This window comes from Saccopteryx leptura, chromosome 13 (genome assembly GCF_036850995.1).
Source record: "Saccopteryx leptura isolate mSacLep1 chromosome 13, mSacLep1_pri_phased_curated, whole genome shotgun sequence".
In the NCBI taxonomy this organism is placed as follows: Eukaryota; Metazoa; Chordata; class Mammalia; order Chiroptera; family Emballonuridae; genus Saccopteryx; species Saccopteryx leptura.
In genome coordinates, this window is record NC_089515.1 from 39,989,174 (window position 1) to 40,007,328 (window position 18,155).

At 45.7% G+C, this 18,155-nt stretch overlaps 1 protein-coding gene across 1 annotated transcript in view; it reads left to right on the forward strand.

Moving 5' to 3' along the window:
* The window catches only part of ADAMTSL3 (ADAMTS like 3), a 251,753-nt gene that overhangs the window by 153,264 nt on the left and 80,334 nt on the right, over positions 1-18,155 (forward strand). Inside the window, exons 13-16 of the mRNA XM_066355569.1 lie at positions 796-1,000; positions 4,272-4,419; positions 7,798-7,882; positions 13,633-13,922. Of these exons, the coding sequence (XP_066211666.1) occupies positions 796-1,000; positions 4,272-4,419; positions 7,798-7,882; positions 13,633-13,922 (728 nt within the window). The remainder of the gene's footprint in view (positions 1-795; positions 1,001-4,271; positions 4,420-7,797; positions 7,883-13,632; positions 13,923-18,155) is intronic.

The following is an 18,155-nucleotide window of genomic DNA, read 5'->3' on the forward strand; positions in this document are numbered from 1 at the left end:
CTGGGGCTGATGCCAACTGAGTCAACTGAGCTATCCTCAGCACCTGGGGCTGACACTAGGGAACCACAGGACCAATAGAACCACTGGCTGTGAGAGTGGAAGAGAGAGAGAAGAGGAAGAGGGAGAGAAGCAGATGGTTGCTTCTCACGTGTACCCTGACCGAGGATCAAACCCGGGACATTTGCATGCTGGGCCGACGCTCTATTCACTGAGCCAACCTGCCAGGGCCTAATATTGTCCGTTAGCATTTTGTAGTTTAAAAGCAGTTGAAAGATGCTTTCATAAACTACACTTTAATTAATTTGACTCTCACATTGGTCCTGTAATAAGCAACCAGGGCCAGTGGATTGTTTCCCCCTTGACAGTGACCTCAGGGTAGAGGAGTTAATTACCTGTGACTGTAGATTGTATGTAACAGTTAAGATTAAAGTTGTTTTTTGTTTGTTTTTATTATTTTTTATTTATTCATTTTTAGAGAGGAGAGAGAGAGACAGAGAGGGAGAGAGAGGAGAGATAGACAGGGAGAGAGAAGGGGGGGAGGAGCTGGAAGCATCAACTCCCATATGTGCTTTGACCAGGCAAGCCCAGGGTTTCGAACAGGTAACCTCAGCATTTCCAAGTCAGTGCTTTATCCACTGCGCCACCACAGGTCAGGCAAGATTAAAGTTTTAATTCTCCATGTCCCTAGGCTTTCTGAGCTGAATCATGGTTGGTATCCTTGTTGCAACCATATTAGTAAACTTGAAACAAACGTTCCAGCAACAAATAATGTGTTTTCATTTGTTTGCTTTTGAGCTGGGAACATAACCCCTGGACCGCGTGCTCCGTGTCCTGCGGAGGCGGCACTCAGAGGCGGAGCTTCGTGTGTGTGGAGGAGTCCATGCACGGGGAGATCCTGCAGGTGGAGGAGTGGAAGTGCATGTACGCCCCCAAACCCAAGGTCATGCAGACGTGCAACCTCTTCGACTGCCCCAAGTGGATCGCCATGGACTGGTCGCAGGTGAGACAGGACCCCGGGCCTCTGGTCGTGACATTCAGTTTTTTTGTGTTTGTTTTTTTTTGTTTGTTTGTTTGTTTTTCCTGAAGCTGGAAACGGGGAGAGACAGTCAGACAGACTCCCGCATGCGCCCGACTGGGATCCACCCGGCACGCCCACCAGGGGGCGATGCTCTGCCCCTCCGGGGCGTCGCTCTGCCGAGACCAGAGCCACTCTAGCGCCTGGGGCAGAGGCCAAGGAGCCATCCCCAGCGCCCGGGTCATCTTTGCTCCAATGGAGCCTTGGCTGCAGGAGGGGAAGAGAGAGAGAGAGAGGAAGGAGGGGGGGTGGAGAAGCAAATGGGCGCTTCTCCTATGTGCCCTGGCCGGGAATCAAACCCGGGTCCCCCGCACGCCGGGCCGACGCTCTACCGCTGAGCCAACCGGCCAGGGCCGACATTCAGGTTTTCATGAATATTTGCCATGAGTTACTGGTTCTTTTTTGTTCACCCCCTCCCCTCAAAAGGAGGTTTGGAAAATGACCTGCCCCTTCACATATGTTTAGATTGACATTTAAATTCACTTTATCACAAGTTTAGATTAAAAAACATCAAAAAGGTCATTTTCAACACGCTGTAATGCTGACATTTTTAAATAATGTGTTGAAGCATTTTAAAAATGTGTCCACTATAATGTAAAAGGCCATGGTGATCTCTGTTCTTGCCAGATTTTGTGTGAAAAATACAGGAACAAGATCTTCTTGGAGAATTTGGATATCATGCATTTCTTCCCCTTGAACTCACATTTTTAATTCACTGTCTTCACAGAAATTTAATGTACTTTTATGCTTTAAAGTCTTTTATTGATACACTTTTCTACTTTTCCCTAAGAAAATGTATAGCAGTTAAAATTAATGTACTTTAATTTCCTGTGGCTCTAAGACTCTTAAGTATTAAACATCTGCTCCTGAATTAAGTTATTAATATAATATTTAATTTTAATACATAATCAAAAACATGAATATGTTTTAAATTTTGGTAGATAGTTATTACACATACAAAGTAAATTTTCATCTGAACTCAGTCTTTTCACAAGGTGAGTAGGCATTAAAACTAGTCCATTGCCTGTGTAAGACATGGGATAGCAGTAATTTTATTCTTTATTTTACTGTCTATTTCTCATTGTGTTTTGCTTTGCATGGACATGCTAGGAAAACGTGTTCACTTAAATGAATAGACCAAGATGGATGGATTTTTTTAGAGCAAGGTTATGCCAAAAAACATGCCCTGATCTATCAACAAAAATCAACATTTGGCCCTGGCCAGTTGTCTCAGTGGATAGAGCGCTGGCCTGGAGTATGGATGTCCCAGGTTTGATTTCTGGTCAGAGAGCACAGGAGAAGCAACCATTTGCTACTCTCCCCCTCTCTCTCCCCTTTTCTCTCCCTTCCACTCCGGCAGTCAGTGACTCAGTTGGTTCAGGCGTTGGCCCTAGGCACTGAGGAAACCTTGGTTGATCCAAGCATCATCGGCACCAGATGGGAGTTTCCAGGTGGATCCCAGTCCAGTCAGGGCGCATGCGGGAGTCTGCCTCACTATCTCCCTTCCTCTCACTTAAAAAAAAAAAAAAGAATAGCAAACACAAATATTGGGTGTCTAAGTGGATGTTTATTTAGAACAAGGGTCCCCAAACTATGGCCTGCGGGCCGTATACGGCCCCCTGAGGACATTTATCCGGCCCCCCGCCGCACTTCCAGAAGGGGCACCTCTTTCATTGGTGGTCAGTGAGAGGAGCATAGTTCCCACTGAAATACTGGTCAGTTTGTTGATTTAAATTTACTTGTTTTTTATTTTAAATATTGTATTTGTTCCCGTTTTGTTTTTTTTACTTTAAAATAAGATATGTGCAGTGTGCACAGGGATTTGTTCATTGTTGTTGTTTTTTTATAGTCCGGCCCTCCAACGGTCTGAAGGACAGTGAACTGGCCCCCTGTGTAAAAAGTTTAGGGACCCCTGATTTAGAATAAGAAAAGAAATTACAAATTTTTAAAAACTGGCAACAACTCTAATGTGAACTCTGGACTTCAGTTAATAATAACGTATTAGTGATTCTGGTTCTTCAGGATGGTGACCATATCACACCAAAGCAAGATGTTACTAAAAGGGGAACTGTATGTGGGGGCGCAGGAGCAGAGGGGACTTTGTGCTATCTGCTCAACTTGTCTGTAAGCCTAAAATGGTCCTAAAAAATTAAGTCTCTTAATTTTTTTTTTTTTTTCTTTTCTGAAGCTGGAAACAGGGAGAGACAGTCAGACAGACTCCCGCATGCGCCCGACCGGGATCCAACCAGCACACCCACCAGGGGCGAAGCTCTGCCTACCAGGGGGCGATGCTCTGCCCCTCCGGGGCGTCGCTCTGCCGCGACCAGAGCCACTCTAGCGCCTGGGGCAGAGGCCAACGAGCCATCCCCAGCGCCCAGGCCATCTTTGCTCCAATGGAGCCTTGGCTGTGGGAGGGGAAGAGAGAGACAGAGAGGAAGGAGGGGGGGGGTGGAGAAGCAAATGGGCGCTTCTCCTGTGTGCCCTGGCCGGGAATCAAACCCGGGTCCCCCGCACGCCAGGCCGACGCTCTACTGCTGTGCCAACCGGCCAGGGCCAAGTCTCTTAATTTTTAAAAAACATACACACACACGTATACACTCACTAACTCGTAGAGAAATTGAAAAGATATGTTAGATTTTTCACAACATGAGAACACTCCATTGATAATCAAGAGTACCTTCTAAATAAAAAATAAATAATTCAAGAAAAAAACTGACAACACGAACTTCATATATATTCAGAAAAAAAATAGCATAATGTTTTCATTAATTTTAGCTGCCTGATATTCCTGTGGTATTTTTTTCTAATTTTTGGGGGTAAATACTCTTTAATGACCTCTCCCTATGACAATGACTTTGAAAGACTGATTTCTATGGATGAAAGAAAAAGAGAATCCTCCAGCACATTGATCAAAGTTTGATTTTTTAAATTGATAGTTTAGAAAAGTTTCTTTTATCTTCCTGAATTGTTCTGGATAAACAATGTCATGCTAATTTTTAATCCAAGTTGAGAGAACCAAAGTTTCTTTCATATTTGAGCAGAAAGATTTCAGGGTATTTCAGTTTTTCTTGCACTGTGATGTCTTCTGTGTTTAATATCCAGAAAGACCAGTGGCTCCCCTTTTGCATGAGACAAGGACCTTTGTGGCTCTCCTCGTGAACAGGAATTTCACTGGCTTCTCTTTTCCTCTCTGCAGTGCACAGTGACTTGTGGCCGAGGGCTGCGTTACCGGGTCGTGCTGTGTATCAACCATCGTGGACAGCACGTTGGTGGCTGCAACCCACAATTGAAGCTACACATCAAAGAAGAGTGTATCGTCCCCGTCCCATGTTATAAACCAAAAGGTGGGTTTACGGTGCATCTCAAAGTCAAATAGAACAGTGTTTCTCAGCTCTTGTTCTAGTGTTGCAGTGTTTATATTTCAACTTACTTTCTTTTTTTTCAAAGTGAGAGGAGGGGAGATAGACAGACTCCTGCATGTGCCCCCACCGAGATCCACCCAGCAACCCCTGTCTGGGGCTGATGCTCTGCCCATCTGGGACCATGATCGCAACTGAGCTATTTTTAGTACCTGAGCCAGAGGCTCCATGGAGCCATCTTCAGCACCTGGGCTGATGTGATTGAACCAAGTGAGACATGGCTGTGAGAGGGGAAGAGAGAGAGAGAGAGAATGGCGAAGGGGAGGGGTAGAGAAGTAGATGGTCACTTCTCCTGTGTGCCCTGATGGGGAATCAAACCAAGGACATCCACATACCAGGCTGACACTCTATACCACTGAGCCAACTGACCAGAGTCACTAACTTCCTTATAAAGTTATTTTACTGATGGATTACAATAGACCTAGACAGAGAAGTTAGACCTCTGGGTTGAATGGATCAGGAGGGAAAGTAGAGCCCTTGTTAGTTCAGCCCATACAGAAGTTTCTATCTGTGTAGGCTGACACTAACATTTCTCAGTGGACATAAAATAATTTGAGGCAGTCTCTGCCTTAAAGAAGAAAGGGGAAAGAGGATAAATGGGGAAAAGAGCAGGAAAACTCCCCCAGAGTTCTCATTCTTCTTCATTCCCTGGTATTTTATATCAATACACGCCTTCCACGGGAGTGTCAATTTCTTGAGGGAGGAATGCTGTCATCATCATCATCTGTCCCATTGCCAACGTCTGTCCCGTGGGATGAATAAAGATTTTCAGTGCCCAATATGGATCTATAGATACATTTAGAATTCCTTTAGTAGTTGCAATTTGTCCCACATGAATTGGCCAAAATGGGTAGCATCCACAGGTAGGATGTCTTGGCTTCGCTTCTGAGATATGTTCTCCTCTATACAAGACTGTGTTTCCGGCCCTGGCTGATTGGCTCAGCAGTAGAGCGTCGGCCTGGCGTGCGGGGGACCCCGGTTCGATTCCCGGCCAGGGCACATAGGAGAAGCACCCATTTGCTTCTCCATCCCTCCCCCTCTCCTTCCTCTCTGTCTCTCTCTTCCCCTCCCGCAGCCAAGGCTCCATTGGAGCAAAGATGGCCCGGGCGCTGGGGATGGCTCCTTGGCCTCTGCCCCAGGTGCTAGAGTGGCTCTGGTCACAGCAGAGGGATGCCCCGGAAGGGCAGAGCATCACCCCCTGGTGTGCAGAGCGTCGCCCCTGGTGGGCGTGCCGGGTGGATCCCGGTCGGGCGCATGCGGGAGTCTGACTGTCTCTCCCCGTTTCCAGCTTCAGAAAAATACAAAAAAAAAACAACAACAAAAAAAAACTATGTGTTTCCTTTGACATTAGTAAGATACTAACACTTATGACACATTCTTCCTTTCTGGAAATGGAAAAAGGAGTTATTCCCACCTGTTAGTGCCAAGAAGTCTTTCTTAGTACATTTAGAGAGAATGGTGAAAGTCCTCTCCATTATCTCTGCATTCATTATCCATACACATCACCTCATAATAAACAAGTCAACCAGAAGACAGATTTGACAATGTCTGTCTTCCAGAAAAGTCACTGGTGGGCCTGCAAGGGGCAAACTGATTATATACTTTCCTCTGTGTAGTCTTTTCTCCTCCCTTCCTCACTCAGACTGGTGCTTGTTAGTGTCTGTGAGTTCCCTGAAGCAGTCCCAAATTCATTACTAGATTGTTGGTTATGTCTCAGAAGGCTTCAAAGGACAGAAAGGGCCACCCGCTTGCCCTCAACCATCTCCCCCAACAACTACAGTGGTCCCTTGAGGGTGTTAGGTTCCAGAACTCCCCGTGATAGGCGAAAATCCGTGAAGTAGCGACCTTATATTTATCTTATTATTTATATATGTTTTAAGGCTTTATAAATTCTCTCTACACTCTTATAAACCTTTCCCACACTCTTATAAACACTTCCTATGCTCTTAAACACTTTCTATACTCTTAAACCTATGTAATTTTAACAACATATAAAATTCTCTATGAGTACTCACCAGTGAATACTAATATGTTTTAATTATTTTTATATATTTTTATATTGTTTTCAATTTTTTAGACTAGAAAATGCTTATTTTACCACAAAAATAATTAAAATAATAAATATATAAAAATACCTATATACTGCAAAATCCCACGATATAGCAAAAAATCTGCAATCCAAAATTAGATATATACAATTTAAAAATCTGCAATACAGTGAGACCATGAAAAGTGAACCTCAATATGGTGAGGGATGACTGTACATTAATAATAAAAGTTTGAGTCAACCATAACATAAGCTCTCCGCCTCCTCATACTCTAAATCTTTATGTCATTTGTGTTTCTTTCTCTATTAAAGTCTTCATTCAACTAGCAAAAAAAAAAAAATTGTAGTGTAAGCCCTGGCCAGTTGGCTCAGTGGTAGAGCGTTGGTCTGGCGTATGGAAGTTCCAGGTTCAAGTCCTGGTCAGGGTACACAAGAGAAGCGACCGTCTGCTTCTCCTCCCCTCCCTCTCTCCTTCTCTATCTCTCTTTTCTCCTCCCACAGCCATGGCTCAGTTGGAGCAACAGAGCACTAAGGATGACCCTATGGCCTCACCTCAGGTGCTAAAATAGCTCAGTTGCCGAGCAACAGAGCAACGGCCCCAGATGGACAGAGCATCGCCCAATAGGGGGATTATAGGGTGGATACCAGTCGAGGGGCATGTGCGTCTTCACTTCTCAATTAAGAAAAAAAAATTGTGGTGTAAGAAGGCAAGTTAATCTGGTGGAAGTAAGAGCTTTAATGTGCCAACAAAACATTGGTATTAATTTATAAAAGGCATTTTTATGTTAACTTGGAGAATATATTCAACCATGCTGTGGATCATTTGGTTGTCTTTTGACTATGTGTTAATTCAAAAAAGTCTAGGACAACAATCTTTGGTTCAATCCAGAAGCCACTTCATGTACTGTGCCAAAGGACTCAACCTGCATTGGAGAAGCATGACATCTTTTTAAATTTTTTTAACTGATTTTAGAGAGAGAGGAAGGGGGGAGAGAGAGAGAGAGAGAGAGAGAAACATCAGTTTGTTGTTCCACTTATTTATGCATTCATTGGTTGATTCTTGTATGTTCCCTGACCAGTGAGCAAACCCACAACCTTGGCACATTGGGATGACACTCTAACCAACTGAGCTACCTGGCCAGGGCAGCATGACCTTTTTTATCGATGAAATCTTCAACAAGTCACCATCATATATCCAGATACCTGATGATTAATGATAATTAAGCTTGTTGTTTGTGTTCCTTTTTTTTTCTCAGAAAAAAGCCCAGTGGAAGCTAAATCACCTTGGTTGAAACAGGCACGTGAACTAGAAGAGACCAGAATAGCAACAGAAGAACCAACGTGAGTCCAGGACCTTTTGTGAGGCAGCCAGAGCATAGCCAGTTAACATGATCGATGTCATTTTTGTCCTCACTGGAGTACAGTGATACAGTTCAAATCCAAGCGCCCTGGTTTGACAGATTCTAGAGAGCCTGAGCTGGCTGGAGTTCTTTTTTATTTCACAATTCAGCAATCCTGCTTTGGAAGTCTTTGTGAGAAGCTCACACAACCACAGTATTGTTTAACTCAGAGCAAACCTAGTGGTCTGTTACAATTAAGAAGCTGGGGATAATTTCCAGCTTTAGATGAACACATTTGATTTGATCAAGGACCATGACAGTATTAAACACATAAGCCAGTCATTCCATGGTTAGGTTATGGCCGGTCTCTATAAAAAGAATTACATTGAAATGTCTCAGGGTAGCCCGAGTGATTATAAGACAGTTCTCCAGTGCTGCTGGGGGTGGAGCAGTGGGAAGAACATGGTGCTACTGAGTTGGGAGCCTAGAAACACCACTCTTGACCATGTGACCTCAGACAGTCTTTTAATTGTTCTGTGTCTCATTCTTCAGGCTGGCTTTAATCTCTCCAGGGTCCATTTTAACCAAAATCTAATTACTCTCATCTACATGTGATTTGGAAAGTCTGGCATGAAAAGGTATCAGTGAAGATTAAGAATGAAGAGCAAATCAAAAAAATATTCTAGAGACAGAGGTATAGGGACCAAAAGAGAGCAGGAATCCAAGGCACCCTGAGATTCTTTGTCCCAAAGTCGAGAAGCAGCCAGACTAGGTAGAGACTCAAGGAATGGGATGGCGACTCCATGTCAGGCACGCAGGGTCTGTGTGCTGACGGCCTCTTTAGCAAGAGAGCAGTTCACAGAGTGTTGGCAGAGAGAGGCTCTCCGAGGGAACAGGGGAACGTGGTCGCACTCCTTCTCGGGGCAGCATTTGCTTCTTTAACACCTTCTACAACGGGCGGAGTTCACTGAGAGACAGCTCATTTCATGTTATCAGCAAGATTTTTCTTCCATTGAGCCAAAATGCACCTCCTTCAAATTTCTGTCTTCTGAAACAGGAAAAAACAACAGCCAGATCTATGCCTCCATCCCACGTGACAAACGTTCACAGGTTTGGAGAGAGCTGGTTCCCAAGGGTGTGATCTTTCCCAGGCTCATCGTACTTAGCCGTTCCAGTGGTTTTCATGCTGTTATTTTTAGATCCCTTCCCGACCTCATTGCTCTTTTCAGAGCGCACTCTCATTTGTCAGAGTCCCTGTTCACTGGGGTCCAGCCCAGCAGTGAGCCTCAGGGGAACATGGGTCACTTCTCCTAGAGATGGCACCGCGCCCCTAGTGTGGCGGGCCAAGAGCTTTGGCATGTCACAGTCCTGACACGGACTTTTCCGCACGGACTACTGTCAGGCCTGGCAGTGAACCCAGAAGAAATTGTGGAGGCTGTGAGGTGAGTGACCCCAGAGGAACTCACTGAAGAGAGAAGAGCGTTGGGCTCACAACAGAAGCTTGACAATCCCGGGAAAGGAGGGGAATCAGAAGGAGTGGGTGGCAAAGGAGTGGAAGTCGTGAAGGCAGGGAGAAGTAGACCCCAGAAAAGCACGTCCTTATGAAGACCAGGCAGAGGTGCAGCCCAGAGTATTCGCACCTCACCAAAAGTCGAGGCATGACTCTGAGGACTGAGAAAGGCCTGTTTTGTTTGTCAAGAGAGTCTTTTCCCATTAATTATAAAGTGGTATCATTCAAAGGGCAGAGAAGTCAATGTTGATGAGACAAGACAAAAGTTCCCAACTAGACGGAGATGGGGCAATGGATACTAGACTATAAGGAGTGAGGACTGTTAGTCAAGTTGATAGAAAAGAATGGTTGTGTGTATGTGTTTGGCTGTTGTGGTTGGTTTTCATTTGAGGTTAGGATAGTCTTTTTTTTTTTCCTTTCCAAGTAAGAGGGGAGATAGAAAGACAGGCTCCTGCATGTGCCCTGACCGGAGTCCATGTGGCAACCCTTGTCTGGGGCCGATGTTCTTCCCATCTAGGGCCATGCTGGCAACCAAGCTATTTTTAGCCCCTGAGGTGAGGCTCCACGGGGCTATCCTCAGCGCCTAGGGCCAATGCACTAGAACCAACCAGTCCATGGCTGTGGGAGGGGAAGAAAGAGGGAGAGAAGAAAGGGGGAGGGGCAGGAGTGGAGAAGCAGATGGTCGCTTCTCCTGTGTGCCCTGACCAGGAATTGAACCTGGGACATCCACATGTCAGGCACCCTCTCTACCACTGAACCAACAACCGGCCAGGGCTAGGACAGTCTTAAACATATTTAAAAGATAATAAGAATTTCAGACCAGTCAGTTAACATCTCTAGACCTTCCAACTATACAAGGAGGGGATTGGGCTGAACGTTCCTAGATCCTTCTCCAGCTCCACTCTCTGACGTCCTGCAAGGAAGGAATCTGCAGAGAGGAGGGGATGCCGCCCAAGGAGCACCGTGGAATTCCCAGTCTAGAATGGTGCGTCCTGCCGGGGTCTTTTGTTCCCAGAACAAAACTTGGGCCCCATTAAACACTAACTTCCCATTCCCCCAGCCCCTGGTGATCTCTATAGTCTGCCTTCTATCTCTGGGTTTTTAGTAAGCAGTCCAGGTGACCTTGTGTGTGGGGGGGTTCATCCAAGTTTGGGGACCATCGGATCAGATAATCCCTCGGGTCCCTTTCAAGATCTGAAAATACTGTTCATTTTATTGAGTCAGAAAAGAGTGATACCATGCGGCTACAGTGGGTTAAGGACCCCTGTCATTCCCACCTACATTTTCTGTCAACCCCACCTGGTCTCTCGGGGGTCCTTTCCTCTGCGCACTTCCACTAATACCCCTTCCCTCCTGCAGGCTGCACTCCTCCCCTCTCCCGCCCCCACAAGGTGGGCGGAGCCCACAGCACCTGTTCCCTGGCCGCGCTCCGCCCCCTCCCCCCTCCCCTATCTCCCTCTGTGATCTCCCACAGTTCCATATGGTTCACACCCTGGCTGTTTCTGGCCTGTTCTTGAACGTCTAGTGTGAAGTTTATAGTTTCCTCCCTCCCCTTCTGCCTGTTCATTCCCTCGATTTCCGAGCAAACCGCAACGGAGCTCAGCTTCCAGTCCATCCTTTTATTGCCACTGTCTTTTGTGGTTTGGGGATGCTTGCTTGTTGACAAGGAAGAAAAAGACAAACGTAGCTGCATTTCCAATCCCCAGAGGAAGGCCTGCCAAACCTGCTGGAGAAGATAAATATTTCTGCTGCTGTGGTTTTTTAACATGGCCCAAGCTCTGAATTTACATTGGGAGCGGATGTTCAAAAGGCTTTTTAAAATTTTTTTCTGTAAATTAGGAAAATAAAAATGATAGCTTATAAAGCTAAGCCAAGGAAACTGCAGTGTTGACCTTCTTAGCTTTCAGCTCTGGAATGTGTTGATGGTTGAAACGGTTCCTTGTTGTTTTAGCTCTTTCCTGGGGTCTTCGTCGTTTCTGTGGGGTTCAGCCATGGCGCCCCTCCCCCGTCTCTCCCGTTTGAAAATCAAGGAAATAGGACAGATTGCGAACGTTTCCCACGTTTCTGCCTCTGCTATTTTAGCGTTTCCATTTGTGGAAATCGTACTTGCTGAAATCAAATTAGATTACATTTCAGGAACCTGTCACGCTGATAAATGCAGGAATAACCACTCACAGAGAGGACTTCTTCTGTGCCAGTCCACGTTCCAAGTGTTCTATGTGGATTCGCTCACTGAATTCTGACAGGGGACCCATGAGGAGGGGTTATTATTTTCATTTTAGGGAGGAGGAAACCCGGAGCAGAAAGATTAACAGCTTGTCTGACATTTCAGAGCTCGTCAGTGTGGATGGTACTTCTCCTGCAGGTGGTTCTGGGAAGAGCTTCCAGTTTTATGTGAGGTGACCTAATTCTGGTGTCACCCATCCTGAGGTTGGTCTAATGGGGGAGAAAGAGAAGGTTGTGATTACCTTATGATACTGTGAGGTGTAGGGTTGAGGGACAGCTTCTTGGGAGAGAGGGCCCATGATCTGAGGCTCTGAGGTGCACATAGTATCAAAAGAACCATGACAGGTGTTTGGGGCTGCACAGGGTGACTGGCCCTTGTGGCCACAACTGGGTGCTGAGGGAAAGAGTGTGGGTGACCATGGCGACAAGGAGGCAGCTGGAAAAGTGAGCAGATCTTGGAGGCAAATCTCAAATTACACACCGGATTTACATGTCTTGAATCCTAGACATAATCAGCGGCACCACTTCTATTGTCTCCATTTTTAAAACGAGTACACTGATGTCGCTTTCTTTCTTCCCAACTTATTTCCTGGAAGCTCCTGATCTTTGTTATTGAACCCAGGAGTGGAGCAGGGTGATTGGTGTCTCTCTATCAGGCTCATAAATAGCGTTGGTGCTTTGTTTTTGCCGACTGGGAAGAGCTGTCATGGACAACTGCAGCAAAGCCTTGTCTGGGGGAGGGAAGTCAGGGGACTCCCAGAGACCCTTACCGCCTCGTCTTTCGAGATTTTAAACATCAAACCTTTTCATTGCGTCCTACACAAACATCCCAGCAGCATTTCTGAAATCATGTAGTACAGCATTACCCCTTGAAGAGAGGGCTGCGGTCATTGAAATTTATGATGTAGCATGCCTCATATTTCCACCCTATGCATTTATAGCATGCATCCATATATCACGGTCTTGGGGAAAGTTTTGCAGTCAATAAACCTTTTGAATGTCATTGAGCTCCTGTTTCCCAAACTCACTCTGTTATCGAACTCTCACCTGTCACGTGTTCATAATCTCATGATGCAAGTATTGCTTCAAAATTTCCTAAATATATATGTCCCTACTCAATCTATTTTTTAAACTCAGTACAGAAAACAGTAAAAAATTTCCTGTAAAGTCCCAGCGTCTGTCACGAAGGCCTGGCTCTGCCGTGCGGCACGGAGGCGCCAGACCCAGCAGGTGGATCTGCACCATGGCTCTGGGCCGGCCCATCTCTAATTGTGGACCTGGAAATTGATTTTATGTCCTTTTCACATGACACAAAATATTATCCTTCCTCCACCCCTAACCATTTAAAACTGTAAAATTCATTCTTTGCTGGCAGGACGTTTAGACCCAGGTGGGCCGGATTTGCCTCCTGGCCATAGGTTGACAACCTCTGTTTAGTGGATAATAATTCATGATAAGAAATAAACAGTTTCTTCAGCCAGATTTTTCAGGACCTTTAATATGTTCTAAGAGGCTCAGATGTTTGGTGTATATATTTATGATACGGAAAAGGATATGAAAGCTCTGTGTACTCTGTGGAGAGCTTTATCAGCCTCCACTTTAGTTCCTACATACTGAGACAGCAGCGTAAAACTCTGCATGTTAGCAAAGGATAAGCCTGGTAAAGATTTGTTGAATAAATATTGGTGAAAATCCCCATGTGATAAAAGAAATCCAATTAGAAGTTATCTCTACAGAACAGTTTCTTGATAGATATATCTTAATGTTATGCACAGGATTTGAATTATAGAACGGATGCAAAATGGAAAATTTATTTGTGGTGAAAAATTCCCTGTGTTGCTAATAAGATTTAAAAATGTGTTAAGTACATAATTAAAAAACAAAATTGTGAACAAATATATATACATTTTAAATGGATTGGATTTCCTCTCAATGCTGTTTTTTCTTACACAGAATGCTTGTCACTCCTCCTTTAGTGGCCTGCATGTCACGATTGCCTCCCTGGTTTTCTGTAGGTTCATCCCGGAGCCCTGGTCGGCCTGCAGCACCACGTGCGGGCTGGGCGTTCAGGTCCGAGAGGTCAAGTGCCGTGTGCTCCTCACGTTCACGCAGACGGAGACCGAGCTGCCTGAGGAGGAGTGTGATGGCCCCAAGCCGCCCACGGAGCGGACTTGCCTCCTCCAAGTGTGTGATGGCAGCCCCGCCTCCCTCGGGCTGGACGCCTCCCGCCACAAGAAAGCCAGTGAGACGACTTACCACTGGGAGTACGTGGGGTTCACCCCTTGCACAGCGACGTGTTTGGGAGGTATTGGATCCTTTGCTAAGGGATGGTTGTGTTTGGGTTTCTGTTGGTTTGAGAAATTACAAATTTGGCTAATTAGCAAAAGTCCAAAGGCGGTTATGTCGTTTCAATAACCAAAAACTATACGTTTCCTTTCTTTTATTCTTTTATTGTGATTATTCTAGAAAGTTAAAGGATAGTGGGACTGTGTCCTGTCCCCCCCCCCCAACAAAAAAAGTTATGTTCTTTGGCATAAGCACCTGCCACATGAAAGGCAGCTCTCAGTCTGAAGTCATCCTCCGAAAATGTTTTGGTTTATACCTGCTTGGAAATGCCGGATAGAACCACTAGTTCATCTAGTCCTATCATCCTGGTTTCAGTTCTCGTCCTGACCGGCCCCCCAACCCCACCCCAATTGGGAAAGGATGGTGTGGTGGGTCTCTGGATCTCAGCAGACCGCTTGGAGTAAGTAGCCCAAGGAGGGTGACCAGGAATTCTGACTCCGTTGGGCATGTCAGTGAGAACTCGGCTTTGGAGCCAGGTGCTGGAATGTCAGGTCCGCCCTTGTTCTCAGTGCCCACGACAATGGCCACGGGCTTCACCTCTAGGGTGGCTGGCCCCTCTGGGATGACTTTTCTTTTTGTTACAGCTTTAGTAAGATATATTTTGCATACCATATAGTTTATGTGTTTAAACTGTATAGTTTAGTGGGTTTTTAGTATATTCACACAGTTGTGCAACCGCCATCACAGTGCATTTTAGAGCACTCTACCCAAAGGAAGCTGTTCCCTTAAAGCCGTCACTCTGCATTTTCCCTGGCGCCCCGTTTCCCTGACACTCTCAGCCTCCGGCAGCCACTGACCTACTTCCTGTTTCTTCTGGGCATTTTGTATAAACAGGATCACACATTATGAGGTCCTTTGTGACTGCTTTCTTTTTTTTCTTTTTTTTTTAGTGAGAGAGAGAGAGAGAGAGAGAGATGGACAGACAGGGACAGACAGGAAGGGAGAGAGATGAGAAGCATTAACGCATAGTTGCAGCACCCGTAGTTGTTCATTGATTGCTTCTCATATATGCCTTGACCTGGGAGCTCCAGCCAAGCCACTGACCCCTTTCTCAAGCCAGTGACCTTGGGCTTCAAACCAGCGACCACAGGGTCATAGCTATGATCCCACGCTCAAGCCAGCGACCCTGCGCTCAAGCTGATGAGCCCGGGCTCAAGACTGAGGCCTCGGGATCTCGAACCTGGGTCCTCAGCCTCCCAGGCTGATACTCTATCCACTGAGCCACCACCTCGTCAGGTGTGACTGCTTTCTTTCACGTAATATATTTTCAGGGCTCACCCATGTTGTAGCATGAATCAGTACTTCATGTGTTTTGATGACTCAATACTAGTCTATGGCATGGATATACTGCATTTTATTTATCCATTCATCAGTTAGAGATTTGAATGTTCACATGTCGTGAATGACATCGCTCTGAGCATTCCTATACACATTTATGTGTGGACGTGTGTTTTCATTCTCTTGGGCACAGACCTAGGAGCAGTAGAATGACCTTTGAGTTCTTTTAATACATTCCAGTACTGTGAAACCTGGCTAATTAAGATTGTCCTTATTGACACCGTGGAGCTTTCATCCTCTGTGAGAGGACAAAGGTCCAAGTGCAGTTCATTATTCAGTGGGTGATGCGAAGGTGCCCGTCTGTTTGCTTCCTGGTGTCGGCTTATGTATCTGGAAGACATTTTACAAGTTTTCACAGAGCTCAACTCAGAAATCCTTCGACACTCGGTTAAACAGCAGTTTAGTCATGCGGAGGTTTATTGTAGTCCTGGAATAATATCATCAAAACAAACGTTGGATACCGACTAACCAAAATTTTACAGTTGGGGAAATGAAGGCTCAGAGGCCATCACAATTCCAAAATAGAAAAGGAACAGCTTAATTATCCTCCCTTAGAGAGCGAGAGGGTGGATTGAGCTATCAGTGGGTATAATAAGCCTCTTTGCAAAAAGTCATGTTTTTAATTTCTCAGGTTCAAGCTTAAAGTTTTCTTTTTAATTTTTTTTTCTTCTTTTCCAAGTGAGAGGAGGGGCAATAGAGAGACAGACTCCCTCATGCGCCCTGACCAGGAATCACCCGGCAACCTCTGTCTGGGGTCTATGCTCTGCCCATCTGGGGCCATGCTCACACTGAACTATTTTTAGCGCCTGAGGCTGAGACTCCACAGAGCCATCCTCAGTGCTCAGGGCAGTGTGCTCAAACCAGTCAAGCCATGGCTGCAGGGGGGAAGAGAGAAAGAGGGAGAAAGTGGAGGGGAAGGGGTGGAGAAGAAGATGGATGCTGGTTGCTTCTCCTTTGCCTCCTTCTGTCCCAGTTAGTGCCCTGACTGGGAATCAAACCTGGGACATCCACATGCTGGGCTGACGCTTTACCACTGAGCCAACTGGCCAAGGCCTAATGTTTTCTTTTAAGAAAGTAACTAAGTTCTGTAAACTGAATAGCTTAGGGAAGAAACCAAAACTCTGTATAAACACAGGGAACTGACACCTGGGTGTGCTGGATGCCAGGGCTCGGCTCTGGGCTCAGGCTTAGGACAGAAAATGAACAAGACACAGTCCTTCTCTTGAGGGACCATGGCTCTTGTCACGTTGGTTTTACCATCTGAATGCACCACTCACAGGCCTCTCTGTGGTCGATTTTAATGTGGTTTTGGAAGCCAGCCTCTGCAAGTCTACCTGTGTGGGGTTATGAGCGTGGGTTTTTCATCTTTACCCTGGACAGTGGAGAGGGTAGGTGTGAAAAGACTGAAAACCACAGAAAAATCGAATTTCCATGGGCATATAGTTAGTTCTTCAACATTCCAGTTTTGGGTTTAAAAAAAAATTTAAAAATATATATATGTATGTATGTATATATATGCAAATCACAGATTTCCAAAATGATAGATTTTTGGCCATATCAGGATATTGTATACTTGTACATTCTATCTTCACATCATGCAGGAAATAAAATGAACTCATCTGCTGTAGTGACTGATGCGTAAGAACCTTTCCTAAGTGGCAGCCGAGAAGTCTTTAATTCCTAAAAGCATGAAAAATGTAGACATGTTCAATTTGCAGCTTCCAAGGTGTGTGTATGCATGCGTGCATGTAGCATCGCATGGGTGTCTATGTGGATTAGATATGCACACATGCGCATGTGTACACACACATCCTGGAAGGTATGCTGACCTTTTAAATACCCGCTAATAAGGTTTTATAATGTGGTACATCCTAAACATTCCTTACCTGAACTTTTCTTTGTCTTTTATATTAATTTGTTGTGTGTATGACCTCTTCGTTTTTACCTTTCTGTCTCCTAACAGCACCGGCCAGGAGTTAGTATGTGTCTGGACTTTAGGGCTGGCTCCGTTTGGAACCTTCTTTGTGCTCTTTGGGCTGGTTATTTAAGTTGGTAGAGATTTGTTTTTGTAAAATGAGAAGAGCTACATCTACTTTGTTCAGATTAATGGAAGGACAAAATGTGATTATTAAACTGGTTGATTTTTTTTTTTTTTTTTTTTTTTCATTTTTCTGAAGCTGGAAACAGGGAGAGACAGTCAGACAGACTCCCGCATGCGCCCGACCGGGATCCACCCGGCACTCCCACCAGGGGCGACGCTCTGCCCTCCAGGGGGCGATGCTCTGCCCATCCTGGGCGTCGCCATGTTGCGACCAGAGCCACTCTAGCGCCTGGGGCAGAGGCCACAGAGCCATCCCCAGCGCCCGGGCCATCTTTGCTCCAATGGAGCCTTGGCTGAGGGAGGGGAAGAGAGAGACAGAGAGGGAAAGCGCGGCGGAGGGGTGGAGAAGCAGATGGGCGCTTCTCCTGTGTGCCCTGGCCGGGAATCGAACCCAGGTCCTCCGCACGCTAGGCCGACGCTCTACCGCTGAGCCAACCGGCCAGGGCTAAACTGGTTGATTTTGAGAAGCGTCTCAAAGTGCCTGGCCCATGGTAAATGTTAGTGGGTCGACTATAATACAATAAGAACAGGGTATTCCTCTTATAGTGGAATGCTGATTTTTCTCTTTAGAAAATGTTTTTTTTCTTTTTTTACCAAGTAAGAGGAGGGGATATAGACAGACTCCCACATGTGCCCCGGCCAGGTTTCACCCAGCAGCCCCTGTCTGGGGCCGATTCTCTGTCTATTTGGGGCCATACTCACAACCAAGCTATTTTTAGTGCCTGAGGTAAAGGCTCCACAGAGCCATCCCCA